The 23,676-nt window shown below is 41.9% G+C and overlaps 1 protein-coding gene across 13 annotated transcripts in view; it reads right to left on the bottom strand.

The window, feature by feature from the left end:
- The window catches only part of CELF2 (CUGBP Elav-like family member 2), a 491,927-nt gene that overhangs the window by 326,472 nt on the left and 141,779 nt on the right, over window positions 1-23,676 (bottom strand). For 3 of the 13 annotated variants that reach the window (XM_075908499.1, XM_075908610.1, XM_075908678.1), the window contains exon 1: window positions 4,817-8,425. The exons of 2 other annotated variants lie outside the window; for them this stretch is intronic. In XM_075908499.1, the coding sequence (XP_075764614.1) occupies window positions 4,817-4,923 (107 nt within the window). In that variant the 5' untranslated portion in view covers window positions 4,924-8,425. Of the gene's footprint in view, window positions 1-4,816; window positions 8,433-23,676 lie in introns of those variants that run through there. 8 more of the 13 variants (XM_075909196.1, XM_075909207.1, XM_075909216.1 and 5 more) reach the window with 6 other exon arrangements.

Below are 23,676 nucleotides of genomic sequence, written 5' to 3'. Positions count from 1 at the left end.
ATGGACCCAGCTGTTCCAAAGTGTAGAACATGAGTTCGCAGCACTAGTGCAACATCTGATATTTGACTTTTAATTGGTCAGCTGACTCTCACAGCAGAAAAACAAAGCATTTACTAGATGCAATTCATATACAGGGCCAGTTCACGGATAGTCACTCTCAGCAAATAGGAAAAAAAAAAAAAGTGTCTGATCCTCCCAAATTCAGATCTAGAGCTCAGCCTTTCCACTCTTGGGTGTGCTCAGATGTGGAGTTTCAAACATTCTAGCTCTATCTAACGGAGACGGGTAACTTTGGCACAATGTTTAACTTGCCAAGGACAGCATTAAAATGAACTAAACGGAGACATTTGCTTTCGTTGCAGGATAACATAAGCAAAAGCAAAACAAAAAGCTGTTTTTTTCTTGCCACAACAATAGTGTTAGAGGAAAATTCCAGTTTTGATTTCCTCTGTGGGAATGCCAGCAGTCCTGTTTCATAAACTCTAGTGATTCATCACTATCCCAGGCAGCCAATCATTTGGCAGGTCAAATAGAAATGGGCTGTAGTGCCAGCAGCTCATGCTGCCCTGATAATGCATGTCATTCCACGCATGGTGACATGCTTTCTCAACAGCTGCCATTTTCAGTTACCTTTTATACGGCTGACATACAAGTAAATGTGTTTGAAGAAGTAAAACAGTTATAGGAAAGCAGAGATAAATAGCACCTGTACTAGATAACCTCTAATGACATTAGAGAGCAGAGAATGATAGGTTTTGAAAAAGAATTTCTCCCTTTCAAAACCACCACTATGAGTGGTTTGGGTTTTTTTTTCTTTGGTTTTTTTTTTTTGACAGTGTGTTCAAACAAACACAGGGATTCATTTGGACTGCAATCTTAACAGATATGATTGCTGGGGGGGGAGGGGTGGGGAAACAAACTTCTCACCATCCACTTGTGACAAAAGCTTTTCTGAAGCTAAATTCTTCTTGAATTCAAAGATGTTCACTTTAAGAAGCATGACTGTTCTGAGACGGGCGGATGGGAATTCCAAAACACTCATGAAGAAAATTTTCTCTTTCAGTCTTTATTCCACACCACATAACTTAAATTCATAAACTGGTAATTTAATAACCTTTTAATAAAGGGGAAGCTGAATGGCCTTTCTACAGAACAAATGTGACCGGTATCTTAGAGGGCACAGCAGTCAAAAAGCAATGATTTTTTTTTAAAGTTGCGTACCATATAGTAAAAAGTCCAAAATAAGGAACTGGTAAAGTGATATCGAATAAAGTTCTGAAGCAATATGGATAACCATATATATCCGAAATCTTAATGTTTAGGTAACCTACAAATGAATGTTACACTGAGACTTTCTGGTTATTCAAAAAGCATTCAATTAGAAACCATTACAGAAAGCTCTTCAAGAGAGACTCAGTTGTCTCTTCTCATTTCCTTTCTAGATATAAAATGCAAAACATCTATGCTTTCTTATTTGAAAGAACCGGCTTCTCAAATGCCAAATGAAAGCCAAACAGCTCTTGATATAAAGTCCTTTTAGGCATCTTGCTTTCAGATTTCATCAACTTAGGAGTTTTCAGGGCTGTAAGCAATGAACTTTCCATCAGCAGCATCTTCAGCTAATTAACCCTCCTGATTACAATAATTAGTATTGATTCACTCCTGAATGACTTAAGTATTCAAGCACAAACTACATTTGCAGTAAAAGTTCTAGATATGAATATTAACTGGATGTTGTCCTTTGTTTTCAGCCCCAAAGGTACAGTTTGCAATCTTATAGTCTTAAATTTGATAAAAGAAACACTTCAGTTTTATTTCAGTTTAACAAGGAGTATTAACACGATGTTCATAAATCTGAGGAAAATACAAAGACTACAGACTAATAATTAAAAATGTTACAGTTACCGTCTTCTTACAGCATTTCCCAGATTCACACACCAGGTAGTCTTGCTCTGCTAGGCAAGAAATATAATTCCTTCTGGCATTACACTCGGTCATTGCAGGAACAAACAACTGCTTACTGCAGTGCCTGAATTAGCTATCTTGTCTCTAATATGGAAAAAGATGTTGACAAGTTTACCAACTTCTGGGTGCCACATTGCTCTTTGAATCTCACCCATTCACAACTGGTTAAAGCTAAGCACACCTTATGATTGCTGGAGACCTCTAACCTGTACATTCTTCTCAAATTGGGACCATGTTTCACAATCTTAGCAGCTGTTAAATTAATTAAAGACTAAAAGAGCAATGATCCAGTAAACATCCGGAGGAGAGTAAGGATAATATTTTATGAGTTTTGTTTTTATTGTAAGCTTCATTTTTACATTTTTAATAAAATGTTGTATGATGCCATTGGAGTATACTGGACAAGATGGACACTGATTATATATAATCGTTTCCTCTGCAATTATCAATTACTCTAATCTCAAAACACGCAAAGCAACGTACTAGTGACATTCATTGCAAGGGGTGGGTTTAGAAACAGGTTTAGTAATCAAAATCTCTCAACAAAGGAAGCTGGATATATATTATACGGGTGACATGTTTGTGACTCAAAGTTGGAGAATTGCCATTATGTCATTAGCACCCAGCTTTGGCAATTCTTAAAGGGGTATGCACATGAAATCTGAAGTAAGCTATCACATATTTTCTTGCATGATAATCACAAGGGATAATGATAAGAGCAACTGATAGTATGCACTGCATAAGTGAGGATAACTCAACAAAAGATACCTCACCCCAGCTATACAGTCCAAGGCAGGAAAAATCTGGCTGAGTGGGAATTAGTTAACACTTCTCTGGAAGGAAAAAGTTCTTGTAAGATATAGAAGAAAAAAAAAAAAGAGTGACTGTAAACACCATGCTGAACTTTTATGGTGGTGTAGTGAAATATATGTCCTGCAAGCAAAAGTTTTCTATTTTATAGCCTCTATTTTAAACACATGATTTTTTTACGTCTCATCACTTTTATTTACCAAAAGAGTGATCTGTTCATCTTGTTTTATCTCTAAATTGAAAAAAAAAAAAAACACCATAAGCACAAGGCTCTCTGCTCAAGTAAAATAATTTTGTTTACAAGTATGTTACAAGCTTTCTCTCAGCAATATGTCCTTAACTTATTTGTTAAGAAATAACTTATTCCCATCTAAACATTGGTATGATTTCATAAAACTAACACTATGGAACACAGTAAACAAAAACAAGTCCTTTTAAAAAACTGTTCCAAGCCAAAGCCAAATGCCACAGCATATCAGTCTTTTCTATTGGCAATTCAACTCAAAGATTACATTTTTATTATATTAGAAAGGCCAGTGATAGAGTTAATTAATATGTCTACTATTAAAAGACTTTAAGAGTTATGGAAATTCCAGGCTACTGATGAAACCGTATCCCATTTAAGGTATATGCCATTCATTGTCCTGATAAATGATTTAAAAGGTTTTAGAAAAGTTGGTAAATTAATTTTTTTTACAACACTATTTTTTAGGACTAAAAGAGCATATCTAAATCCATAAACAAAAATGTCATCAACATTCTAATCCTAAACAAGGTCTTCCGAAATAGATGGATAATTCAATAAATGTTTTGTGTGTTAATTTGTTAGATTTTTAGAACAGGAATCATCCATGTAAATTATGCTTCGTGACTTAAAAAATTCTAATTTAACATTGACAGTTGGATTACAAATATGGAAAATGCTATCTCACAGCCTGTTATATTTTTGTAGTTAGTTTTCATGGTCGCAACAACATTTAAAAATAGTGGGCATCAACATAATAATCAACATTAAAATGATCAGACATAAACTATTGTAAATGGCTATGTCCAGTAACCATGTATTTGCCAGGCGGACATCAGTTTTGTAAGCATTCAGAATAAGTAAGTTTTCTCTCTACAGTTAAAGGAGAGGAGAGTAATAAATCTCCAACTTAATGCAACAGACATAATTACAAGATGCAGAAAGCCTACTATTAACAGTGAGTATAAAAATTTTAAAAACTACAAACAAGTCATACTATAACACTTAATACTATATAGTCTGTATAAAGAAAAATTTAAAAAATGGGCTAAGAACACACACACACACACACACACACACACACACACACACACACACACACACACACACACACACACACACACACACACACCAGCCCCAGACATGCATTAAGCTAGTTTGACAGCTCCATTGTTCAGCTGTCCCATTGTCAGACCAAAAGATGCATTCAGTGCTACAATGTCTGCTAGCAAATAAACAAAAGACTACATTTTTCAAAGCAGGGTGCCAATTCTAGCATAATTCTGAATCTCTCCCTCCGAAAAAGGTAGCCGCCACTTGCTCGCCACTACACTACTGAGTGTTAAGAATACACAAACACATACATGTATATATACATACATTTTTGAACAGCTTCAAGTGATCAGGACGAAGTAGAGCATTAATAACTATTTATTGAGAAGAAGTATAAATTAAAGTGGTATCTTGGGCACTAACTCTAACATGGAGCCTCATTCTATGCTTATTCTATACCCAACGCATAATAATGAATCAGGCAGAAATATTGCAAAGGAGATGGCAAAAGAAGGACCCGCTTTGAGCTTCTTTTGTATTTTTTGCCTGCTTTTCTTAACCTATATGATGACAGATGTATTAAGTGCAATTGTAACTAGTGGAAATGCTGCTTGCACATAGCAATGCCTTTGTCTTTTAAAAAAAATTTAAATAGGGAAACTACTTAATACAGAGCATGATTATAGTCGCAGCGGGCCCAGGCAACTAGAAAGCACACATTAAACAAAGGAGACAACAACATACCTTAAAAGCAGCTCCTCATTTCTCATAGTAACCGCGGATTTAGGACAGCGCATGCTTTCTGCACTGATATTCTCAACAAAAGCCAGTTCAGAAGTGCGCTCAAACATCAATGCCACCGTCGCTACTCACTAATGGCTACTCTTTCTCTCTCTAGTCAGACTCTGAGTGGTGGAGCAAAGGGGCCCCTGCAGATTCACTAAGCAGAAATAATCCTCTCTGACAAGTTATGTTGTCTGGGCATATTTTACATTAATGCACTCTGCAGCCTATAGGGGTCTTGTTTGCGTTCCCTCTTGCCTGGCTGGTGTTAGCTCTCCTAATTACCATAAAAAAATTAGTAAACCCCGCTCCCCCCTACACACACCTTCAAAAAATCAATTAATGAGTTTTCTATTCTGTTTGGTGAAATGAAAATAGGAAATGCATCTTTTGCTTGTGAATTATCAATATTGCAGCACACAGAGGCTGGGGCTGGATAACCTTGTGTGCTTTAAGGGATTTTGCTTCAGCTCTCACTCTGGGGCTTCTGATTCACAGTCGGATTTCTCTCCCGCGTCTCATTCCCTGCCCTGTTCAAAGCTCACTGATTTCACTAGCCCTGATCAGAGAAACTGAGATTTGATAGTTGGGGAGAGGGAGGGGGGAGCGGAAGAGTTTGGGACCTTTTGAGAGTTTTCAGTTTGCCATTTCCTGTTGGACACAACTTCTCTGTAGCCTTAGGAAATGGCACCCTTCACCTTCACCAGCGACTATGAGGACGTGCAGCTTCCCCAGTCATCTCTGCACGGCCATTAGGGGTTGCATTACAAACCATTTCTTCACTTTTAATCCCTGAAAGAGATCCCAGAGTCACTATAAAGTTAGTAGGGCCAAAAGCTGTTCCCACTGAAGTCAATAGGGCACTCACCACTGAGATTCAATAGAACAGACTGTGGCCCTTAATCACCAGTCTGCACAAGGGTTCAAAATGAAGCGTATTTTTCCATCTGGGTCCATTCATGCTATTGCTGAAGAAACCTCTGTACCTCATGTATTTGAGGTCTTAAAAACCAGGACTTAAAAAACTCTAGGGATGCAGATCTCACCACCTCCCTAGGTAACCCATTCCAGTGCTTCACCCCCCCCCCCCAGTGAAATCGTTTTTCCTAATATCCAACCCAGACCTCCTGCACTGTAACTTGAGACCATTGCTCCTCGTTCTGACATCTGTCACCACTGAGAATAGCCTCTCACCATCCTCTTTGGAACCCTCTCACCCCCCATCAGGTAGCTGAAGGCTGCTATCAAATCTCCCCTCACTCATCTCTTCTGCAGACTAAATAAGCCCAAATCCCTCAGCCTCTCCTCATAAATTTTCTGCTCCAGCTCCCTAATCACTTTTGTTGCCCTCCGTTGGACTCTCTCCCCATCCTTTCTGTAACAGAGAGCCCAGAATTGGACACAGTACTCCAGATGTGTCCTCACCAGTGCTGAATAAAGGGGAATAATCATTTCCCAAGATCAACTAGCAATGCTCCTATTAATGTATCCCAAAAATGCCGTTAGCCTTCTTGGCTACAACAGCACACACTTATGCTGCCAGTGTGGAGTGAAGAGCCCTCAGGGTAAATGTGAATCAGATCTTAAATACAGAATTCTTTGCAGGGCCCCAGGTACACCTTGTAATAAGCTAAGGTCAGACTAGAATGTCAAACTTTGGATACAAACTTCCCCAAAGTTCCAGTGTGTTTGGATCTTAGTGTTTTCATCTGAGTCCCTCTTTTTATACCATGCACCGGTATTATACAGCAACTGTTCACTAGCATAGATCAATTTGCTGAACATAATTGCACAGGTGGAGGATTTCCTTGCTCAGTTTGGTGTTACTGGTTGGATTTAGTCTTATTGGTGCATGGGACATGAGATTGGAGGCGCAATCACCAAGCCAGCAAAGAGAGTGGTGGGTTCTCACCTTCAGTGAAGAGAAAACATACTACTACAATGGGCAAATTTTTGTCCTTAGATATGCACACAGAGCTAGTCTTCATGGCAAGTTACTACACAGCAAGCTGGTACTCTATAGATTCATACCATGGCTAGTCAGGCAGTGACTTGCTGGGTAGAAAAGCCCTTACAGGTTGCAAATTCATGGCAGTGCATGTCTCTTTGTTGTGTGCATGTAAAGTGCTTAGCACAATGGGGTCTATGACAAGCTTCTAGGCACAACAACAAAATAAACAGTCTATTTGCATTATTAAAAGTACATGCTTGAAAGTGCAATGCTGGAGAGTGCACCAAAAGGCACTGCAGTTAGCTTTTACAAAAGCATCCATACAACAGCCTTGGGAGTTGGCTGAGACAATGCTACACCCCACGACAAGTCTTGCAACTCATATCCCACATTCTAAATGCTAAGACATTAGCTCCAGTACAGCCGTTTCAGGCTTTGGTGATGGCTCTCTGGCTTCACTGGTGGGGAGCTGACAGACTTGCTGAGCCCCTGGGCATGGTGGAGAGGGTACTCTGCACTCCCAGTAGGGGCAGGGCCTCGGGTGGAAGGGGCGGAGCTAGGAACAGCCAGCCTTCAGCGCTGCCCAGAATGTGTCGTGCTGCATTCCCCAGCCAGCCCTTAAAGCCTCCTTGATCACACCTCATGGCACTCCAGTGGTGATTTAAAGGGCCGGGGGCTCCAACTGCTGCTGCTCCTTCAGTAACGGCATTGGTAACTAGGAGCCTAGAGCTCTTTTGAATTGCTGGGCCCCAGGGCAACTGTCCTCTTTGCTTCCCCTTCCTGTCTGCAAGCACCCCAGATTTTCTCCATCCCTCTTGTAAGATGCAGTTTCAGGTTCTCTACGGGCACACCAGTGCTTTCCTCCTCTAAATCCCTTTTGCCTGCTGCAACCAGCAATGGCGACTGCATTGGTCCAGATTCCTCAGACTGGTGTCTGGAGGGTTACAAGGTTCAGGGTGTGAGAGAATGCACAGCTGGAAGGGGAGAATCAGACACAGGCTGATAAACTGCTATACTTGTCCAAAACCAGGGGAAGAATCACCATCTTAAGACACTACTAGCTGAAAATACAATGGCTGCTTTTCAGACTGAGTAAAATGGCTTCCGAGGAGTGCTTTGGGCTTAGTGATGGAACCAGTGCAGCTTCTGTGGAGAAAACCTTGATCAGTTCTCCTACAGAGATGGAAAAGTAGCAGATAGGTGAAATGAAGTCTAAGGATTCTGGAAGGACCCTTCAATAGGGTAAAGAAAGCACCGCAAACCCAACCATTAAGTGGTAACACTCAAAGACTAAAACAGCCCATCTTCTGTCATACAAAATGAAACAACTGACACTGCAACATCTGCAGCAGAATCAGAGCTGCTGAGCATGCATAGCAATGTGTGATGCTTATTACCTTTCAATTGCATGGTGTACTAAATGGGGAGGGGGCGGCTTTAAAATAACATGGCTCAAGGGAACATTTTTGGTATTCAAACAATGAAGACTTGAGGGCACTAAAACATTTCACATATTATGCCAACTTGTTTTGATTGAAAAAAAAATTCCCTCTTAAACAGAAATGCTTATTTTCAATTCAGTGGTGCTTTTTGTATCACGTTTTTCTGCAAACGTTATTAATTTTTTTAAAATCAAAATTTGAGGGAAATATTTCATTTGATGCAAAAAATAAATAAAAATAATTCTCCAGCTTTTTAGTTTGCCAAAATGTCTTCAGAAAAAAAAATGTTTTGAGTTCACCTGAAGCTATTTTTTCCCCCTCATTTTTGGGATTCCCAGAAAATGGAGAAACATGCTTTTTGCACTGCAGTACTTCTGAGGCAAGGCTGATTCTGCTAGCACTGAACTCAGTGAGATTTTTCAGTTGTCTTCCCTGGCAGAGTAACCACAATGTTTTCTTTGTGGTAGTCAATATTTTAAAACATTTCCAAATCATAAACCATGGGAGGCAGCATGGCCCAGCTGACAGGACAATGAACTGAACTCATGGAATCATACCATCCCAGGGCTGGCAGACTCCTCAGGAGGTCATCGAGTCCAGTCCCCTACCTAAAGCAGGACCAACCCCAACTAAAGCAACCCAGCCAGGGCTTTGTCAAGCCGGGACTTAAAACCTCTAGGGATGGAGATTCCACCACCTCCCTAGGTCACCCATTCCAGTGCTTCACCACCCTCCTAGGGAAATAGTTTTTCTTAATATCCAACCTAGACCTCCCCCACTGCAACTTGAGACCATTGCTCCTTGTTCTGCCATTGGTCACTACAGGCCCGGCCAAAGAGGTTGTGGGGCCCAAGGCAGTGTGGCTGAGCTGCATGGCTGTGCAACTCTCAGTCAGGATAGCAAGTGAGTGGTTGGGTGTGTGGGGCCGGGAGCCAGGCAGCATGGGGCCCTAGGCAACCGCCTTGCTCGCCTTCCCCTAAGGCCGGGCCTTTGTCACTACTGAGAACAGCCTCTCTTCTTCCTCTTTGGAACCTCCCTTCAGGAAGTTGAAGGCTACTATCAAATGCCCCTGCACTCTTCTCTTCTGCAGACTAAATAAGGCCAAATACCACAGTCTTTCCTCATAGGTCATGTGTTTCAGCCCCCCAAATCATTTTGGTTGCCCTCTGCTGGACCCTCTCCTATACGTCCACATCCTTTCTATAGCGGCGGGCTCAGAACTGGATGCAATACTCCAGATGTGGCCTCACCAGTGCAGAATAAAGGGGAATATAACTTCTCTAGATCTGCTGGCAGTGCTCCTTCTAATGCACCCTAGTATGCCATTAGCCTTCTTGGCTACAAGGGCACATTGTTGACTCATATTCAGCTTCTCATCCACTGTAATCCCCAGGTCCTTTTCTGCTGAACTGCTACTTAGCCAGTTGGTCCCCAGCTGGTAACAATACTTTAGATTCTTCCGTCCCAAGTGCAGGACTCTGCACTTGTCCTTGTTGAACCTCATCAGATTCCTTTTGGCGCAGTCCTCCAATTTGTCTAGGTCACTCTGGACCCTATCTCTGCCCTCCAACGTGTCTAGCTTTCCCCTTAGCTTAGTATCACCCGTTAACTTGCTGAGGGTACAATCCATCCCCTCATCCAGGTAATTAATAAAGATGTTGAACAAAACCAGACCCAGAACCGATCCTTGGTGCACTCCATTAGAAACTGACCACCAGTCAGACATCGAGCCATTGATCACTACCCGTTGGGCCCAACAATCTAGTCAGCTTTCTATCCACCTTACAGACCATTTATCCAATCCATACTCCCTTAACTTGTTGGCAAGAATATTGTGGGAGACTGTACCAAAAGCTTTGCTAAAATCAAGGTTTATCACATCCACTGACTTCCACATATTCACAGAGCCAGTTACCTCATCATAGAATCTAATCAGATTGGTCAGTCATATGACTTGCCCTTGTTGACTATTTCCAATCACTTTTCTCTCTTCCAAGTGCTTCAAAATAGATTCTTTGAGGATCCCCTCCATGATTTTTCCAGGGAATAAGGTAAGGCTGACTGGTCTGTAGTTCCCTGGATTGTCCCCTCCTCCCCCCCCTTTTTTTTTAAAAAAAAAAGATGGGCACTACATTTGCCTTTTTCCAGTCATCCAGAACTTCTCCTGATCTCCACAAGTTTTCAAATATAATGGCTAAAGGCTCTGCAATTACATTTGCCAACTCCCTCAGTACCCTCGGATGCATTAAATCTGGACCCATGGATTTGTGTATGTTTAGTTTTTCTAAATAGTTAATAACCTGTTCTTTCTACACCGAGGGGTGTCCAACTCCTTTCCATACTGCTTTGCATAGTGCAGTAGTCTGGGAACTGACTTTGTTCATGAAGACAGAGGCAAAAAAAAAAAAAGCATTGAGTACTTCAGCTTTTCCCACATCATCTGTCACTAGGTTACCTCTCTCATGCAGTAAGCACCCTACACCCTTTCTGATCACCCTCTTATTGCTAACATACCTGTAGAAACCTCGTCACCCTTCACATCACTTGCTAGCTGCAAATCCAATTGCACTTTCTCCTTCCTGATTGCTCCCCTGCGTTCTTGAGCAATATATGTATACTCCTCCCTAGTCATCTGTCCAAGTTTCCACTTCTTATAAGCTTCCTTTTTGTGTTTACGCTCGCTAAGGATTTCCTTGGTAAGTCAAGCTGTTCGTCTACCATATTTGCTTCTCTTACTGCATGGGATATTTTGTTTCTTAGCCCTCGATAAGGTCAGGAGACCTGCATTCTCTTTCTGGCTCTGGAAGCGATCTGTAAGAGACCTTGGGAAAATCAATTTGCCTCGGTTTCCTCTCCCACATTTTCTTTCAACGGTCCAGTTAGGTTGTAAGCTTAATGGCACATTGACTGTCTGTCTCTTACTGTATGTGTGTACAGACCCCAGAAGAATGGGGCCCTGATCTCAGCTGGGGTTTCTTTATACTGCTTTACAAATAAATACACTGATATACAAATAAATAAACAAACAATTATTTTTATTAATACCCCCAAAACATTTTGGGGGTAATAACAGAAAAATTGCTCTCCAATTACACCCTTTGCTTTCAGGCAACAGATCACCACTCCAGAAGTTACTTTTATTCTAGGCCAATATTTTCTCATTTTGCACTCCAAGGCAATCATGATTTGTATTGTACAGAGGCACATGCGTGGAGATCTTTCTTCAGTCTTAGCAGACACAGTCAGAACATTGCAATACACAGACATACCTCCCGATCAATGCAGTTTTGGATACTATTTCATGAGGAAAGCCTCTACAGTGAACTGTAGTCCTTGTACAGCACTTGTGGGAAATAAGCTCATCTCATAAGTGAAAATAACTTCCGTCCTGAAAATTACAGAGAATGCAGAACAGACAGAAAATGTGGCTGATGCATTGTACAAAATAAACATGCTAGGGTTGTCACCTTTGTGCAAAGACAAAACACCCCTAATGAAAAAATGTATTATCAAACTACTGTGGTGAAGATGAAGCAAAGGGAGAGAGGACCATGGGCCGGTAGTGTAAACACAGGACAGAGGAATGGTACTTTCCAGTCTCAGACTGATCCCTAAACTTTTTAGGGCATTGGACAAGAGTTTTAGCTTCTCTGCCTGGTTTTTCTATCTAAAAAAATTGAAGTGATAATATATAATGACCTGAAAAATGCAGGTCAGACTGGATGATGTAAGATTTTTCTAGTCTTACTGTATGTGTATGAGCCTCATACTGTTACCTTAAAAAATATTCTCACTGGAGACCACCCAGGGTTACACTAGTATGGGTTTATTTCTACTAGGTAAAAGTAAAGAGGAGAAAGCAGCCACCAAAGGTTTAAGCTAAAGAAGATAGATAGATAGATAGATAGATAGATAGATAGATAGATAGATAGATAGATAGATAGATAGATAGATAGATAGATAGATAGATCTCACACTCACTCCATTCATTCACTCCCATTCATTCCTGCCCTCAGGCAATCACACACTTACACAGACATATGGGTTGCAAAAGGAGCCAAAGCATGTGGATCCTGGAGGGTCTGTCTGCTCATCATGGCTGGGGAAGATGGTCAGGAGGGACACTGAAGAGGAGCTTCTCAGGAGCAGGGGAAGGAAAAAGAGAGAGTCTCACATGCTCCTTCTCTTTATATAGTGTGTGAATGGCTCCTGTGACTCATTCACCTCGTCATTAGGGAGCATGCCCAGACTTCCCTTTATCCAGCAAGCAGCATGCCCAGACTGTGATGACTCATTGAAATGTGCCCCATTGTTCCCAGTCTTCTTCAAACACGCTCTCACACACTGTCTCCATTCACTCAGGCGAGAATTCAGCTTAGGGAAAGTTACAAGCAAGGTGGCTGCATGTTACAAAGTTGCAGTTTACAGTAAATTTGAGAGTTACACTGATTGCAAAGGTTGACAAGCATCATAATAAGTTAATTTAAAACCTTAGACCTTACAGTTTGGTGTAGCTTTAGAAAATCCATGTATATAAATCTAGTGAGCTGAGGCAGAGGCTTTTTTATGCAACACATATGGAGAGTAATGAAGATTAAATATTGTACGTAAAGCACTTGGGTGATGTAAAACTCTGTGTAAATGGTAAGAATAATTATTAAGGCAGCAGGAGAAGATTTGTTTTAAGTTTCCTGCCATAGCCCTTCCTCTCTGTGAGATGACATGCTCTCCCGTTCAACAGAGCTGATGCAGATCATCTCTGCAGCTGGAGGACAGAGGCACCAGAAGGAACTAAATAAAAGTTTCTTAAATCATGTGCTTCAGTCGTTCTTTTGAAACAGTTTTTTTTTTAAAAAAAAAAAAAGGATGCAGTCATGGCAAATCACCATTTTGAACATGATAAATCTGCACATTTTAAAGATATTTCCTGACTAGAAACAGATAACTGGCCATGTTGTGAATTTATACATCCTCCACTCCTTCAAAGTTAATAATTTATTTAGAAGGGTCTACATATCATAATAGCATCCAACCAGCAGATAAAGAAAAAAAATAGAAGAAAGCAGATCAAAGGCACAGAGTGAAATAGCTGGGGCAAACAGAGAGCTACAACTGAGTGATGACAACTTCCACTTACAATCTGTGACTTGAAATAGAAAACAAACTATCTTTGATATAAATAGAACACTTGCACATCCTAAACTAGGATATCTTTATTTTTAACTGGCTACAATTCCTATATTGCGTCACGTATCAGAGGGGTAGCCGTGTTAGTCTGAATCTGCAAAAGTGACAAGGAGTCCTGTGGCACAGACTAACAGATTTATTGGAGCATAAGCTTTCATGGGCAAAGACCTGATATTGTTGCTTTTGGCTCTGCCATGTATATCGTAAACCATATGACATCACATGATCATTGTATTTAATCACACAATGCACAGTCAACCCGTGGAACTTCTTGCCAGAAGATGTTGTGAAGAACGGGACTTTAACTGGGTTCAATAAAGTACTAAAGAACATCTTTAGTCCAGCACCCTTGGGACCTGGCTGATGCCACACTGGAGAATTTGCTAAACCAGAGGAGGTCAATATTGTCTCATAACATTATTAACACTTTCACTGCTTACTACACTCTAAGAAAACATTTAGGGGTAAATTAGAGCTAAACAACAGCACAGAACAAAAAGATTCAGGACTAGAGACTGTAAACAAACTTCATGGGACCACAGGAAATTTAGGCACACCCATGATAAGTAGACATCTGGCTAAATAAAATCATGCTGGATGATGGATGTTGCCAGACCAGAGAGGTTCAACCTGTAGATAAATCCATTGAGGATCAGTCTATCAATGGCTATTAGCCAGGATGGGCAGGAATGGTATCTCTAGCCTCTGTTTGTCACTTTAGTCTTAATCATAGAATCATAGGACTGGAAGGGACCTCGAGAGGTCATAGAGTCCAGCCCCCCCGCCCTCAAGGCAGGACCAAGCTCCGTCTACACCATCCCTGACAGATGTCTATCTAACCTGTTCTTAAATATCCCCCGAGAGGGAGTTTCCACCACCTCCCTTGGCAATTTATTCCAATATTTGACCACCCTGACAGTTAGGAATTTTTTCCTAATGTCCAATCTAAACCTCCCTTGCTGCACTTTAAGCCCATTACTCCTTGTTCTGTCCTCAGAAACCAAGAGGAACAAATTTTCTCCTTCCTCCTTGTGACACCCTTTTAGATATTTGAAAACCGCTATCATGTCCCCCTTCTATTTTCCCTGTAAATCTAGAATGATCATTCTGTCTCTTTCTTTAAAGTTTACTATGATAGTGCCTAGGGACCAACTGAGGATGTAACCCCATCGTGCTAGGTACTGTGCAGAGAACCTGCCCCAAAGAGCTTACTATATAAATAGGCAAGGGTGGGAAAAGGGATATAATGTACAAGCAGAGTGAACCATATGATGGCAGCAAATGACATGTTAGTTCAAGAGACCCACATACAAAGGAAAAAGATTGAAGCCAAACTTCAAGTGACTCAGGAAAAAAAAAAATCTTCTGGGTAGTTGAGGATTCCTAAATAGATGAGTGCTATAATTCTAGACATAAAACTTTGGAGGAGGAAGATGAAAATTTTCAGACATATATTATATACTATACGTGCACTGAAGAGACTAAAACAAAAGGAAGTGATCCATTTCTATATAGTTACCATAAAACAAAAACCGATTAAGAGCTAGAAGAAAAACTGTAAAAATTTCATAATCAAGCAACTATAAACACTTGTTTCAGTAACTTCTCTCTAATTAATTCTACTGCATGTTATCAAATAATGATCATTCACTTTTATAAGTCTTTAAATGCTAGACATATTTTCTTAAGTATTAGGATTGGTTACATAAAAAGGAAGTGTCTGGTATATAAATCTTCAGTTTGATTTCAGGTTCCTCTCTCCTGCTTCATATAGTTAATATTTATGCCCAAACCTAAAAGTGGCTAATGATTTTAAACGTGTCCATATTTTTTCATGCTTAAGTTGAGCTCTAATAAAGGAACTGGATTTTCAGCTACTAGATGCTCAGCAGATTTTGAAAGTTTTGTCCCTTTTAAGGTGTCTAAACTTGAGCACCCCAAAATGGAGACATTAAAAATCACTTATCAGCTTTGAAATTCTTGCCCATGTTTAGGTTTTGTTCTGCTAAATGGTCCTTGATCTATCAAAGTACCAGTTTTCAAAACACAATCTCCAGCTGGTGTTATCTGATGCCCAGGGTCACCGGTACTGTCCAACACTTAAGCTATGTCTAAACAGCAGCGTTATTTTGGAATAACTGATGTTATTCAGAAATAACATAATCAGTGTCTACGTTACAAGCAGTTATTTCGTCATAATGTCAAAATAATGGCGAGACGGAGGATTTCTTACTCCAACTCCTATAACCCTCATTTTACAAGGAGTAAGGTAAGTTGGAGGAAGAGTGCTCTAACTCAGACTTCCTGCTGTGTAGACAGCACCAAAAGCCAAAATATGTTATTTCGACTTATGCTACATAATTGACATAGCTGAAGCTGGGTAGCTTATTTCGGCTGTAGCCCTGCTTTATCCTGTCCCAAGGATTTATCTCCTTGTGATGCTATAGCTGTGAAGACTTTGGTGAGCCTTGTAAGACTGTATGGCCACTTCTTCTAGGAACTGGCCATGTAATTTTGCTCAAGGTTCACCCCTTTCCAAGGCTACTGGACTCATCAGTAGGACATATGGAAATATGCTTAGCATGTCCCTAAATGTCTTAAGGAGAGGAACAGGTTGTTCTCTGGCAAACAGAACATGTACTTCAGGCTGTACATGTCCAGGGCCAACAACTCTGAAATGCAGTTCTGTCAGGGATATGAATAAATGTCCTCCACTCACCCCAGGAATCCTGCCAGCTCACCCAAGGACTGTAGAATATTCCTTTAATCTCTTCCCATGTCCCATACACTCCTGGTGGGCAGATACCATTGCAAGAAGCTCCAGAAAAGGACCTAGATCTATGGAAGGGGTATTGCTCTGGAATAAAAGCCCATGATCTCAGCATAAGTTAAACACACAATCCAAACAGGGAGTATTTAAGAGGAAATGAGTCAATTGCATAAGCTCTTTCCACCCCAGAGGTGTGGAAGACACTGCTGTGGATCTGGAGGAGGAGATGTACTTCCCAGCTGCACACTGAAGGTCTTGAATCTTTTGATCCACTATACAGTCCCCATCTCCACATGGAAGAAGACAGCATGTATGTTCTGCTGGACAGAGCCCTTAGGTGTTAACAATGTTACCATCTGTTGCGAGGAAAACACCACCTGGAAGGTCTTAGCAAGGAAATAGCAAGAGGTCTGTTAAAATCTCTTAATATATTAAACTGCCTGGAGTGATTTCTAACTACACCATAATCATTTGGGCCCAAAACATTCCATAGTCCTGCCCCCACCACTTTTCTATTCTCTTTCAAGAGCCCAAACCTACAAACTGCTGAGCATCTTGAATACCACCTCAGCACCCTGCAGGGACAGTCCCCCTCCTCTGTAAATTGTTATATGTGAAACCCACACCCTCAAGTTAATTTCTTGCTGACCTTGTGCTGATTAATGCAAATTAAATTTCATGCTAATTGGCTTGAGTAGCTTGCGTGAAGACCAGAAATCACTGATTTTTTGCTGGTGGTGATGAAATATACTCCTGCTCTTTGTTCAATAGTTTTATGAAAATCACTGTTAGTTTTATAATATCCTCAAAAAGGCAAATCTGCATAACACGTCTTATAGAAATGACAAGGGAAAATAAGCATTCCAAAATGGCATTTTCCACTTTGGGTCCAATGTTGCACAATCCCCACTAGAGATGTTAAATTTTGATTAATCAGCTAATCGAGTAGTCAATGGAATTTCCATCGACTACTCTATTAGTAAAGAAGGGGGGGAGGTGCTCTCTCTCTCGGCTGTGCCTCTGCCTTTTAAATGTGGTAAGAGCCACCCACAGGCTGCTCTTACTACATTTAAAAGGCAGAGGCGCAGCAGTTGGGACCTGCTTGCGCCGCTTTCCCTGCTGCACCTCTGCCTCCCCGCCTCTTTGTAGAGACGGTGCAGGGGGGTAACCTGCTCCCCCTCCCACTTGCTGCCTCTGCATCAGAGGCAGCGGGGTGAAGGGGAAACAACTAGTCAAGCAGTGACTCGACTACCCAATAAACCTGGCTTGTCGACTAGTCGCTTACATCCCTAATTCCCACTGCTACCTCATGGGATGAATGTTATGGCTCGTTTAGTGCCCACGTTCCCAGATGGATCTTGTAAAACCTTGAGCCAATTTTGTAACAGCCTTCAGTCCTTAATGCCCTTGTTCTTGTCACAGAAGCATTAAGACACCTGATTTCTGACATCTGACTTGATAAGGGGGAATGGTAAATAGGGATGGCAGTTTTAGATCATACAACACTCTCTACAACCAGAAGATAAAATGAGCAATTATTTCATCTAGTGATGCCAGGCAGAGAAGTATCAATTTCCAGATAAAAATTTTACTGTGTCATTGTAAGTTACTTCAAATCCTACCTATGCACCCTGACACTATAATGGCTCATTATGGTTTTGTCTGGCAACTGGCTTGGTATCAACTGGGCCAGCAAGTATGGTTCAGTCCTGTGGGAACATCTGCAGTATCTGACATTTGAATGTATTTTTGCATGTGTGTTCAGCATCAGGGAAGATTTGACTCATGTCATGAAGAAACTAAAGTCACTACAATGCCCAAAGAACCTTTCCTCCTCCTCCTCCTTCTCCTCCTTTCTGCACTTAGGAAGCACATTTCGTCTGAAGATTTTGAAGGGTTTTATAAAAATTAAGTAATTAAGCATTGCAACTGGTAAATATGATTCTCTCCATTGTACAGAAGGAGACTATATTATAGGAGTTGTTCAAGTTCTGTCTCCGCCCCGACACACACACCCTGAGCCAGTGGAAGAGCTGAGAATCATTTCTCTGAAATGTTCATCTCATACAGATAACTAATCTGTACATGGTCACTCCCCATTGTCACATCCATCAAAAACATTCCAAAATAACGGACATTCTGATACAAACACCATTGATTTAACGTAAACAGTTTACTTAATGCTAATGTAACCCACACACCTCCTGGGTGTAATTCACTGTTCTGTCTATTGGCACTAAGCCCACTAACAGAAAGACTAATAAGTCTGCTCTACAGCCTTAGCTAGCAGCCCGCTGGCTTTTAGCTCATGTGGTAGATGCTCATGCATTAAGCTCCATAAGACCCAGGTTCGATTCTGCCCACAGGTGACTGTGGTCTGTCAACATTACACTTTCAGCCGTCACTACCCAATGCAACAACCCCTGTGGTATTCCCTAGCCGTGCATTTTGGACACATTTGTTTTTAACACTTGTGTGCTACCAGCAATTGTGCTCAACTTAAAAAAAAAAAAAAAAAAAAAAAAAAAAGGTTAGCCACTAAAATAACCTCCCACTAAGTTAATGTAACATGACAGCTCAAATATTTGTAATGCTAAATGAGCTGCTGCCTAAAGAGGCTCTTTCCTTGAGTTGTATCCCTCTCTCTACCATTCTCCATTAGGAGTTGGTACCTATCCCCCTTATATCACTGTAATATCAGTTTCAATCAGATTCTAAATACCCAGAGGGTAGGGAATTTGACTGCTACAGAATCAAGTGTACTAATAGCATTGTTACAAACCATAAACAAGAAAGCAGCCAAACTCCTAACTCCCCAATCCAGGGCATAAATCCCCTCCTGCTTTAATTCGGATCCTACTCCCGTGTGTGGGAGGGTTAAGAATCTGTGCCTGAAAACACAGATTTTCCAGGTTTTTAGACACATAAGAGCACCCATTGACCATGTGAGAAAGAAATGACCTTAAGGGCCTGCTCTGTGGTGTAATAGCTGAATACCGTCCCCCTCCCTCTCCTCCCCGCAGTCTCGTTCAAACAGAGATTCTTCTGTCACATTCTGTTAAATGCTGTGTGATGATTCTGTCATTAGGATTACTCTGTAGGACAGACAGCTTGGAGACTGCCAAATTCATTAAAGATCTTCAGTTGGACTTCATGGGGCCTTTCACGTACCCTGAGCAAACAAACACCCTTTGTGCTCAAGAACAAAGGGAGTTTTTTGGCCCTTTTGTTTGATGTCAATTACAAGCGGAGATTAATGATGCTGTTTCATATATGCCAAAGTTACACACACGTTCCCAACGCCAGACACTCCGTGTTCGAAGTACACTTCAAAAAGGTCCACAGTGAAAAACGATGTTAATAACAATCAGCTTCAGAAAAAGAAAGAAATTCTTGGCACATGAGTGTTTTATCATACTACCACCGCTGGGGTAACATATGCTGGGATGGTATTTTCTTCGTTAATATTTTGCCTCATAAGTGCTGTTTACATGGAGTGGCTATGCATCTAGAAAATGTGTGTTCATGATTTGCGCACTGGAGGCATTATGCCCATTCAGAATCAAAAGAAACAAATTCAGCATCATCCCAGTGGACTGTGGCATTCACAGCAGCTTACACAAACGGTGTGTCCGTTTTCTGAGGCTGAGGCTCCATGTGGAGGTACCTACACTAAGACTGAAGCAGATCCAATCCTGCATTCCCTACAGCCTTCCTACTCCTACTGGGGAGCTCCAGGAGGTGCAGGGTTAAGTTACCATAGTGCAAAGGTGGATAAAAGGACCTCTGCGGCCCACATCCAGCCCACTAAGCAAATTGATCCGGCTCGCAGACGCCCTGCCGCTCCCCCAGGCCAATTTCTTCCCCCAAGTCTCTTCCCGCCCTGCCCCCGCCTTGCAAGTGGTGCACAGTGCTTAGAAGCACCGTGTGCTCCTGGCTGTGCAAGAGGAAATTTGCATTCGCCCCCTGGCCCCAAGCCCTGATTGGCCTGGGGGCAGGGGAGTGTGTGAAGTCTCCTCCCGCCCTACGAGGGGCTCAACACTTAAAGTCAACCTCCAGCTGCTCAGCTCGCGGTTGACTCTAAGAGCTGCGCCCTCTTGCATGGCAAGGGCAGGGAACAAGAGACTTCACATACTTCCTCTTCCCAGGCCCAGATTGACCTTGGGGCAGCAGGGGGGAGCATGTGAAGTCTCCTCCCACTGCCAGGGGCACAGGCATCTAGTGGGAACTGCCAGCTGTTCTAAACAGCTGGCAGTTCTCTCGGGGGGGGGCGGGGGCAAAGACTTTGTGCGCTACCCCACCCCCAAGACCAATTAGGGTCTGTGGATGGGGAAGCACAAAAGTGTCCTGGCCCTGCCCATTCTGCCTGAGGCTCCGCCCCTTCCAGGGTGGCTTGGGGCCACTTCAAAAATTTCTGAAGTGGTTCCTGGTCAAAAATTATTGCCCACCCCTGCCATAGTGTGTGCTGCAAATTCCAGTAGGGGGTCCATAACTGTAGTAAGATGACTTCAGAGAAGATGGACCCTGCAGACAACAGCTCAAACAACAGCAGATTACTGTTAATGAACCAGTACATAATAAGCTAAGCCAGGCTTACTCTGCTGCCTGAAGCGTTGACTGGGGATCATCAATGTACTAAAGGAATAAGGAAGGAAGGAGAAAAGGAAAGGAGTTGTAGCAACAGCCGAGAACACGATGATTGAGTGAAGGGTACTAGGGCAGCAGTTTGGAAAGGAAAGGTTAGCGTCTGGGCTGTGAATCTGATTGTCACAAAATGAGTTGTGTTTTCCTGGCAGACTGCTTGAATTACAATTGTGTTATTTGGTCTTTTATTCCAAAATCTATTGTAATCTTTTGGTAAGACAAGAGTTTTCCATTTCTCATTGAACATAATAGACTTTAGTAAAGGACAGGTTTTCTCTTGATAATTATTGCTGCATACTTAATATTATGCTAAATGACTGGTTGAATTTCCACAGGGTATTCAAGGACAACAAAGTTCCTTCATGCAAAGATCTGCTACAACACATTAATTTGGAAGACTACCATACCACATGGCTGACCATGTAACACCTCTCCTAGGAGAGAGAAACATCAGAGGGCACCAGCGAGAAGTCTGTGAAATTTAGTAGCAACTTCAATCTCACCCAACTGGAGGTTAATTTACACACAAACACACAGACACACATATACATTTATTTGGCATGCAAGTCCCTGTCAGTTCCAGTTGGAGTTAAGTTGCTGATTACTGCAGCTGAACCAAGAGTCATTTTTTCACAAACTGTAGGAACAAGCATGTGAGAAATATCTATGGTGAGAGTTTAAAAAATATTCAAAAATGCTGGCCTAAGCCTGTTTCCATTTAACTTATGGTAATAGTAAAATTCCCACTGACTTCAATGGGAGCACCTAGGCAAATTCTGAGTCCTTTTCAAAATTCAGTCTAGATTAATACAAAACAAAAGTGGGGAAATACTTTATTTTGGGCTCAGCTAGAACTCAGAACGCTCCTACAGGACCTCTCATCTCATGAGATTCTGCTATTTTGTAATCCCAAGTAATTTGAATAAGCTTCAAATTAGGTGCTCAGATATCACAGCCATGGACATCCTGAAAGATCCTGAATAGATAAAGCACCAGAAACTTTTTTTTGCTCTTTTTGGGTGTTCCCAGAATAAGAAGAAAATAAGTCATCATCTGACAAAAACTTCCTAAACTTCCATCTCTACAGAGAGGACCACTCATCCAAGAATCATTCCCAAGCACTACTTGTAGCACACAGTTTGTAGCCCCATCAGGAAACAGCCTCATAATGTTGCAAACTGAGGCAGTTGTGATTTCAGCCTTATTACAGTTCAAAAAAAGAACACACTTTCCTAGGCGCTTTCAGGTTATAAATTACCAAGTGAGTCTCGCCAGGTGCTGTGTTGCCGTGGCTTGGTACAATACTACTCATGTTTAATGCACAACAATACTTAGTTAAAATTAGGATGCATTAAATAATGAAACAACAGTAAAAACATTTCCCAGAGAACACAAGCAATCAGAAGCAGAAAGGAAGAAGAGTAGTGAACATAGAACATAAGAACGGCCGTACTGGGTCAGACCAAAGGCTCTTCTAGCCCAGTATCCTGTCTACCGACAGTGGCCAGCACCAGGTGTCCCAGAGAGGGTGGACCGAAGACAATGATCGAGCGATATGTCTCCTGCCATCTCTCTCCAGCCTCAGAAAAACAGAGGCCAAGGACACCATTTTATCCCCTGGCTAGTGGGAAAGATTCCTCTTTACTCGGCTCTGGTGAGGCCACATCTGGAGTATTGTGTCCAGTTCTGGGCCCCCAATTACAGGAAGGATGTGGACGCACTGGAGAGGGTCCAGTGGAGAGCGACCAAAATGATTAGGGGGCTGGAGCATATGACCTACGAGGAGAGGCTGAGGGAGTTGGGTCTATTTAGTCTGCAGAAGTGAAGAGTGAGGGGGGATTTGATAGCAGCCTTCAACTTCCTGAAGGGAGGTTCCAAAGAGGATAGAGAAAGGCTGTTCACAGTAATGATGGATGGCAGAACAAGGAACAATGTCTCAAATTGTGGTGGGAGAGGTCCAGGTTGGATATTAGGAAAAACTATTTCACTAGGAGGGTGGTGAAGCACTGGAATGGGTTACCTAGAGAAGTAGTGGAGTCTCCATCCCTAGAGGTGTTTAAGTCTCAGCTTGACAAAGCTCTGGCTGGGTTGATTTAATTGGGATTGGTCCTGCCTTGGGCAGGGGGCTGGACTTGATGGTCTTCTAAGGTCTCTTCCAGCTCTATGGTTATACGATTCTATGAAAGATCTGCTTCTACAGGAGCATTTTAGGAAGAGTGAGCAAGCACATAACTGACACAGTTTACCGTGGTGCTTCCATTTCACTGGGGCTCTTTGATTTCTATTTGTCACATATTTGATATTGTACTACAGGAGACCCCAATGCAATTTGTGGAACCACTATTCCTGGTTCCACATATTCACAGATGTCTCCCGGCTTGGGGAGGGGGATGAGGGCCAGAGTGAGTTCCCCATGGCTCTTAGCAGCTGTAGTGGGTTTGCTGCCGTGTCCACCCCCTGTGGCATGTTCCCACCAGCTCCTGACTGCACAGTGAGTTCAGGAGCTCCAGGGTTACTGCAGGTGCTGGGATCTGCGGCTCCAAGGATATGAGAATTTTGCCATTTGTGGTAGTACCAGGAACCTTCTGGTGAGGGTTTCCTGTATATCATACCTAGATTATACCAACGAACATCCAGCTAAGGCAACACATTTTTGAAGGCTGGTCTATGGACCATGAGTGGTCTGGAGAGAACTTCTTGCTGATTTAGGAGTCTTGGCTTGCCTGAGAAGAGACAGTTAATGGGACAACTTTTGTATCCAAATACAGTTTACACTATGAAAAAATTAGAGCCCCCCGATATAAACACCATGCTGCCTCATTGGCAG

This window comes from Pelodiscus sinensis, chromosome 1, assembly GCF_049634645.1.
Source record: "Pelodiscus sinensis isolate JC-2024 chromosome 1, ASM4963464v1, whole genome shotgun sequence".
Taxonomy (NCBI): Eukaryota; Metazoa; Chordata; order Testudines; family Trionychidae; genus Pelodiscus; species Pelodiscus sinensis.
The sequence above is the reverse complement of the archived record's forward strand: the minus strand, read 5'-3'. Positions and strand labels throughout refer to the sequence as shown.